The 8,312-nt window shown below is 33.1% G+C and overlaps 1 protein-coding gene across 1 annotated transcript; it reads left to right on the top strand.

The window, feature by feature from the left end:
- The first annotated feature begins 1,958 nt into the window (after nucleotides 1-1,958).
- On the top strand, nucleotides 1,959-5,255 carry LOC122605174 (CASP-like protein 4C2). The gene is made up of 3 exons (XM_043778069.1): nucleotides 1,959-2,446; nucleotides 2,796-2,931; nucleotides 4,792-5,255. Exons 1-3 carry the CDS (start codon nucleotides 2,211-2,213, stop codon nucleotides 5,011-5,013), a joined length of 594 nt encoding a protein of 197 aa, XP_043634004.1. The 5' UTR covers nucleotides 1,959-2,210; the 3' UTR covers nucleotides 5,014-5,255.
- Nucleotides 5,256-8,312: the final 3,057 nt, after the last annotated feature.

Here is an 8,312-nt window from a genome sequence, read left to right as displayed (position 1 = left end):
GTAAATTTTTTTTAAATACTCACATTGTTATGTAAGATTTTAATCATCTTAATTTTTCGTAATAATAAGCCAAAAACTATAATGCCTTTTCGGATAACGGTTTTACTTTTTTACTTTTACAACCGTATGTGTTTCGACGTGTGTCCACAAATACACAACTATTGTTTATGTTTACTTTTGTTTTTTACATATTTTATCACAACTTTTCAACTTATTTAACGCTATTATTATACATTCTAATATGACAACATATTTTAAAGCTACCCGGATATTATTCGGTTTATTGCAAAGCGTTTATAAGTTAGTCCGGGTTGAAACCGGGTTGAATAGCTAGTAACAGGGACGGAGCCAGAATTTTTTTTGTGAGAGGGCAAATTTAAAAGTCTTTTATTATATTTATTAGAGTCATCTTTGAGTGGAAAAATTTTTTTAAACAAAAGTTAACTCTCACCGGAGAATTAGAAAAAATGGACCCTTAAAATAATTTCGTCTGGCTGCCAATTATGAAAACATCTATCTTTAACTTGAATATTGGTCTTTGCAATTTTAGAGCATGTGATAACAGATGAGTTAAGTTACATTAAACAACATAAATAAGTACATCAAAATCAATGATTTACAATTTAGCCTCTACATAAATTTTGACCTGGCTATTATGATTACTATTATATAATAACTTGAAAATAAAATAACATTTTCACATACAACTATACTATTTATCAATGTATGATACAGTTACCCAAACAAATAAAACACTTTCTTCAACTTCGTTAAAAATTAAAATAACTGGAGATTTTTACTTTACCAATAGAAGATTTTATGTCAAAACTAATGCTTCCAACATAAGTAACATACTTTCAAAGAAGAGGCTTATGGCAACAATGATGACATTTGTATGTATAATGTATTTTCTGTATATTATTATTATTTAGGAACAAAACTACAAATATATCTCTAAAAAATTACATTGTACCAAAATTGGAATGGGGGCAGTTAACTCTCACCGGAGAATTAGAAAAAATAGACCCTTAAAATAATTTCGTCCCTGACTAGTAATATTCTTTTGTTACATTGTCTAGATTTGTAATTGTACTAGTTGGTTGCTAGCGTCTTCCTAGTTATATTTTGATATTTAAATATTGCTAGTCAAGAAAAAAAAATTTATATTAGATTTTACTTTCTTTAATATTTTTACTATAAAAAAGGAAAAACAAATACACATACAAACTCTTTTTCCCCAAAAATTTTTTAAAAAATTTGTAAAAGAAAGAAGTTAAAAAGGAATTAAGTCAGAAAATACAGGTACCATGTCCTTGAGCATTAGCTCAATGGTTGAAATACCATCTCCTTATATATGAGGTCTTGAGTTCAAGCCTTGGGAAAGACATAAGGAAGTTCATTTACAAGGGCTTGGCTTGGGTATACCCATGTTCAAGTCTGAGGGGGCAGAGTTTACCTCTATTGATCGTCGTGCCTTCGGGCGGATTAGTAGGGGGTTTTCCCCCATCGGGTATTTGAAATAGGCATTTCTACTTCGAGGGAACAAGCAGCATGGTTGGATCAGTGGTAAACACCCTTACCTCTGGAGACAGAGGTCATGGGTTCGATCCTCATCCCATGCAAAGGTTGGAGGGCCTTTTCTACCATTTAGGTAGAAACTGGAAGCAACCTCTCTACTTTGATAGAGGTAAGGTCTGCCTACATCTTAACCTCCCCCATACACCATCAAGGTATTGGGGCTCAAAACCCACGGAAGGCGGCACTGAGCAGTTACTTACTATTTCTACTTCGAGGGAGCTCTCTAATGCGAACCCGGTTAAGACAACGTATACTAGACCTTCAGCTGTCGAATCACGACACGAAGTTTCCAGCGAAATTCATCTTAAAAAAAAAAGAAAAGAAAATATAGGTACCATACCAAATTACCAATCATCATCCTCTTTTCCCTTTGCTTTTGCTCACAGACATCACGCTTTATTTCACACAAGTACACACACAAAAAAAGCTCTCTTTCCAATTCCATCCATAGCTCTACTTTTTTGATTGCCCATTTTTTTATGTTCCCCATGGAAATCATGCCATACCCCTCCCTTTCCTCCCTCCCGTGACTAATTTAACCAAAACCACATCTCAACAACAAAAAGAATTAACAAACTCAAATTCATTCTCTCGACTTCCTTTCCTCACACAGTGTATGAAAAATAATAAAAATGGTGGGAAACGGTGGTGTTGAGAGCCCGTCTCCACGACCACGAATCCACCAAACACATCCACACGACACGCCTCACTTCCACTCCACTGTCTCCCAACACACCCTCCGCCGTTTTAACTACTTCATTTTTATTTTCCGTCTCTCGGCTTTTTGCTTTTCGTTATCCGCCCTTGTGTTCATGCTTTTCAGCACCAAGTCTGATTCGTCTCGTTGGTATGACTACAGTGCCTTCAGGTATATATATATATACTTTCAGTATAGTACTTGTTTGGGATTTAGCTTCTTCCACCCCCCCCCCCCCCCCCCCCTTTTTTTTTTTAAGCAGATAAACAATACCAAACATTCAATCTATCATATAAACTGTTTATCCATCCATCCATTTATTAAAAAAGAAATAAAAATCTGAAACATCCCGTAGGTAATAAATAACAGCAATACGTATAATTATTTGTACTGTCGCTATATATTTAATTAGTGACCAACATATGTACCAACCTATTTAATTCAATTTAATTTATAATTTATCAATTAGTACTGGCATTCTTTTTGGAACTAAATAAAAATCACTAACACAACTCTACAGATTTGTTGTAGCAGCAAATGCAATAGTTGCGTTATATTCATTATTCGAAATGTTGGCTTCTGTTTGGGAGATTTCTCGAGGCTCCACAATTTTCCCTGAATTCTGTCAAGTTTGGTTTGATTTCGGGCACGATCAGGTTCATTTTAGTCGGGTTCATTTCCCTAATTAAACGTTTCTACCTGTGTGTATGTAACTTGTGACCAGCTACTATTGTATAAAAGAAACTTTAGTCGGGTTCATTGTATGTAAGTAACTAGCTAAAACTGAACGAACCGTGTAAGAAATCGACGTGGCACCACCAGACATCTGATACATGGCCCAATGAGAGACCTCCATTAGTTTGTTTACACGATTCATTCAGTTTTAGCAGGTTACTTACATACAATGAACCCGACTAAAGTTTCTTTCATACAATAGTAGCTGGTCATAAGTTACATACACAATCAGATACTTATCCCAAAGTTATAAAATATATGCTTATACAAGTATATATATATATATATATACACTTCGGTGAGAACACTTAAAAACATCATTTTGATGCATTAAAAGTCCATAAAACTAACATAGGACATAACCAATTATCATTATTTAAGTGTTTAACAACACATTGATCCGTCAAAATTGAAAAAAACACATTTTTTGTTGGATGCATAATTTTGATAAATATGCATCCAAAATGGATGCACAAAACAAAAAACATGGTTTTCTTGATTTTGACAACCAATGTGTTCTTAAACAATTAAATAATGATAATTAGTTATATATACACTATGTTAGTTTTATGGACTTTTAATGCATTAAAATATAGTTTTTAAGTGTTCTCACTATGTTCTTATTTGATTGTCCCCCTATATATATATAGGGGGAAGGAAATATGAGGCTGTTAGATACCTAAGTTGGGTTAAAAACCTTTCACATACCTTTTTTAAACCATAAAAACCATGGAGGGTCAAACATTTATTGAAATTATTAAAATATTGGTATGTGGGGGGTTTTTCCACCCAAATTGGTTGCATAATAGTCCCATACTCACTTTTCTCACTCTCTCACACACACACACACATATATATATAGGGTAAGGTTTATGTGGCTGTTATACCCCCAAGCTTGGGTGTGTAGAACCCTTCACATCATGTTTTTTTTATCCATAAAATTCAAGGGGGGCCAAACATTTACATATATATTACAAAATTAGTATGAGAGGGGTTCTACACCCAAGCTTGGGTGTGTAACAGATACATACTCCATTATCTCATATATATATAGGGAAAAGTTAAATTAGGGACTCCTTATTTTAAGGACTGTTAGGGACTCATTCTACCTCCTTTTCCGGCCACCAGCACCATCAACTCTGACCACCACCACCACTACCATGATCATCTCCAACCACCACCATGATCCTACGACAATGGCGACCATCTCCGGCGAGACTTACACATGTGTAAGTAACTTACACATGTTTTAAGTACAATTTTTTTTAGGTAGATCACTCATTACCGGTCACCCCTTGTGACCTATCACCCTCAATGACCTATCACCCCCACCAGCTTTGGTTTATTAATATCCTTAAAGGCGAAACCCGCTCCGAATCATAATTTTTATTCAACTTACACATGTGTATACTTACACATGTGTAAGTCTCGCCGGAAATGTCGCCGGAGATGAATATGGCCGGAGATGTCGCCGAAGATGATCAGTGGTGAATAGATCTGATGAAAATGGACGGTCTATATCGAGTCCCTAACAATCCTTAAAATAAGGAGTCCCTAATCTAACTCACCCATATATATATATATATATATATATATTAGAAGACCAATAATTTAAGTTGAAATATGGGCAAATTTAGTATACATTCAAATTCAAAATATTCGAGGACTATATATGGCGCTAGTTTTAATATATACTCTATATATCGAAAATAAAAAGAACGTTTAATTGTACATATGCTAAAACACGCACATATATATGGACCTGAACAAATTAAATATAGGTTTTTGCATACATGTTGCTATCGGCGGCCTCAGCGGGGGCTCAAATGGCAAGGCAGCTAAGAGGGGTTACCACGTGTACGGCCGATAATTCGTTTTGCATCCAATCAGATATTGCTGTAGCCTTGGGATTCGCCGGATTTGTGTCGCTAATGATCTCGTCGTTGCTATCGGGATTTAGAGTTGTTTGTTTCATAATCAATGGGTCTCGATTTCATATGTAATATTATTGTTTAATTAATTGGTAGAGAGACACACCGGATTTTATTTTCTTCATTTGAGCGGGTAATGTTAGTGTGTGTTGAGGAATTTATATGACACGGTATGCCGCGTTTTGTTATCCTTCAGTGGGTTTGTGCCACGTGGTGACGTTTATGCTTATCTGGCTGTCGAAGTTAAGATAATGTCCGTGATTCGTTAAAAAGGGACTTGTTTGATTAACAATGGATTTTCAGCTTGTATTTTATTTATACGTGTAATGTGTATCTCATTTTATATCTAACTGAAAAAATACTCTGCCGTATGTGAGAAAAAAAACACATCAAGATATGTTTATTTTGAATTTAAATGCTCTTAAATATACCTCAATTCTAAACCCATGTTGTTTTTACCATAAAACTATCAATACCAAAGATATTCATCGAAGAATGTAATGATGGGTGGTGAGATGGTGAGATGGAATTAATATTGACGTGGGTGGTGAGATGGAATTTGTCCATTTTTAATTGTTTGTGGAGAAAAATGAAAAGAATGAAAAGAGAATAAAAAAATGCAGCCTGTATTTCGATTATTTATTTTTGGTATCTTGATCAGGACTATTTGCAGCGACAGTCGCTGTAAATATTCATGTCACGTCAGCTTTCCACTAACACCCAACTTAGACTTTACTTTTCTCAGTGGGTTTGTGCCACGTGGTAAAAATGAGAAATAATAAATGTAGCACATAAATTGATAAATCTACCATAATGTACAAATTTCATTGATATGTGATGCAAAATGGTGGTAGATTCATTAATTGTCTGTGGTACAAATATCAGCTCCTGGTAAAAAAAATATGTGTTTGACATAAAATTGACAAAGGCTGATCATATATATATATATATTATATAGGATTTACAATTTCATGTCAATCATGAGATATGAGGGTAGAACATCAATAATAAATCAATTACTCATTAACAGTAATACACACAACTTCCCCAACTAAATTAGGCATTTTGTGTTTGCTATTTTAATGTTTATTGAAGTATAGATATAAGAAAAGTATTGAAATTTTATATTGTCGTAATCGTACGATGATGCAATTCTAGACAAGCAACTTTTGCAAAAATGGATAGAAAGGTGCATTTGCATGTGCATTTAATGTGTCCTATTTCTTGTAAACACGTAACTTTTCATCTTACCGATCAATCATCCATAAACAGAGAGATTAAAGTAGTAGAAGACTAGACGATGTTCGCCTCCCCTCTAATAACATATATATATTTACCTAAAACTTCATTTAATAAGTTAAATTAGCATGTTTTTCTTCATTTTCCCGTTCCAATTATATAAAAAGGAGAAAGATATCGATCGGTCTTCCTTAATGAATTCCGCCTACGCTATTGGTATATATAATTATCTATATCTATATCTATTTATATAAGCAAATCTATTTTTATATTTTCAACATTTAACTTAAAATTTCAATATTGATTTTAAGTTTCAACAATTTAAACATTCTAATACATGATGTATCATACATCATAGGCACATTACATATAACTTCCACTGCTCGCCGACGCCACTAACCACCAATCACCGCCACCAATTGCCACTGCTGCCACCACTACCCGTCAACGCCACAACCGCTGCTACCATTCACCACCACCGCCGCCACTTCCATCACCGCCGCAACCCGCGGGTGCCTTTCTCTTGTAGATAATAAAACCATTTGGACAATTACAACCTTATTAGAGCTTAATATTATCTTTATTTCTATATAAAACAAATCACATTTTTTTTTCTAACTTTCAGCATATAAAATACCTAAAATGTCTATCTCTTTTATATATTAATTTAAATATATTTATCTAATGTATATTGTATATACCTTTAATAAAAAATTATTTACAACATACATAACTTGACCCTTAAAATAACTACATTTTTCTCATTTACAACAACTATTTTTACATTAAAAGTCACACCATCACAACCGCCGCCACCTGTCACCTCTACTGTCGTCACCCACCTTTAACGCAGTTATATTGCGCTGTCTAATTCATAAAAGAGGTTTAGACACACATACATTTGTATGTAAGAAAAATGTAGATGTAAACTATTTTGAGTACGCTGATATTTTTAGCTTCGAATATGAATTATATTAAAATATACATTAGGTAATTACAATAATACAAGTGGTGGGTACATCCGAAAGAAAATAGATGCATGTTCATATTACCCTAATTAAACCTAATAAATAAATTATACATTTGGTGGGTACATTTGACAGATGTATTGAAAATCAAAAAAACAAACAAACAAAAAAAAACCCTATACAAGTTTACACATCACTCAAGTTTGAAATTAATTAGAAAAGCTGAGACATACAAGTCTCCTACAGATTTATAAAATTGTTGATATGATTACGATCGAGTTTCTAGCAAAAAAAATTTTTTAATTAAATTAAAAACGGCAAATGCATTATTTGTTATTACTCTATTATTAGTCGAACAATTCTATTTATCGATGCAACTACGTCAATTTTATGTTGACAAAGACGAAATTCTTTGCAAATTAATTATAAAAGCCTAACGAAATTAGTTACAACTGAATCAAGAATTTCAATTATGTATGCTAAGTATGTCGTCACGTCGTATGGTGTCTTCAGTGAAGAGAACGACATTTCATATGTCTATAGATGCTACGCGTGTGATCACATGTTCTTTTATGTAAATGCAATTCAGGTGCAGATATATGTCATGTAGTCTATAACCTAACTTATCATTAACTTAGAATTAGAATAGGCTTAAATTCAGGTTAACAAGGAAATCTTAATCCATATAATTAAGTTAATCTAGCATATCGAATCTGGAAATCATAAAGAACCTGACATAGCATCATCTTTTTTATATCATGTATAACTTAAAACCTGTCGACATATACTGTAGTTTTTCTTTTTTCCTTTTTCTTTTTAAGGTTGGATTTTATATATGGAATGTTTACTAAAAGAAATAACATAATGTGCTCACAACACTCCACTAGTAAATATTTTAAAATCATTCACATTGATCGATATTTTAAATTTCATTTACCCGTAGTACTAATAAAAAATTAACGTAATTTAGTAAAAATTTCATACATAGGTTGAAGAGACAATGTAGTTCAGCTCATGGTAATGCATGATAGGTTTTTTTTTTTTTAAATAATTCTTATTATGTCTTAACTTTATGTCTGTAATTTATTTACTTTCTCTAATTACCTCTTGTCGTCATTTTATTGTTATAAAAAACTAGCTAATCAACTCGGATTCAATCCGGAT

The sequence above is a fragment of the Erigeron canadensis genome, chromosome 6, assembly GCF_010389155.1.
Source record: "Erigeron canadensis isolate Cc75 chromosome 6, C_canadensis_v1, whole genome shotgun sequence".
Classification (NCBI taxonomy): Eukaryota; Viridiplantae; Streptophyta; class Magnoliopsida; order Asterales; family Asteraceae; genus Erigeron; species Erigeron canadensis.
Note: the sequence above shows the minus strand (reverse complement) of the source record. Positions and strands in the feature narration are given on the sequence as shown.

Bases quoted from the DNA above. Each gene is read 5' to 3' on its own strand.
- LOC122605174 (XM_043778069.1), top strand. From the start codon at position 2,211: ATGGTGGGAAACGGTGGTGTTGAGAGCCCGTCTCCACGACCACGAATC. The intron at 2,447-2,795 runs GTATATATATAT...ACAACTCTACAG, and splicing joins TATGACTACAGTGCCTTCAG to ATTTGTTGTAGCAGCAAATG. The intron at 2,932-4,791 runs GTTCATTTTAGT...AATTAAATATAG, and splicing joins TTGATTTCGGGCACGATCAG to GTTTTTGCATACATGTTGCT.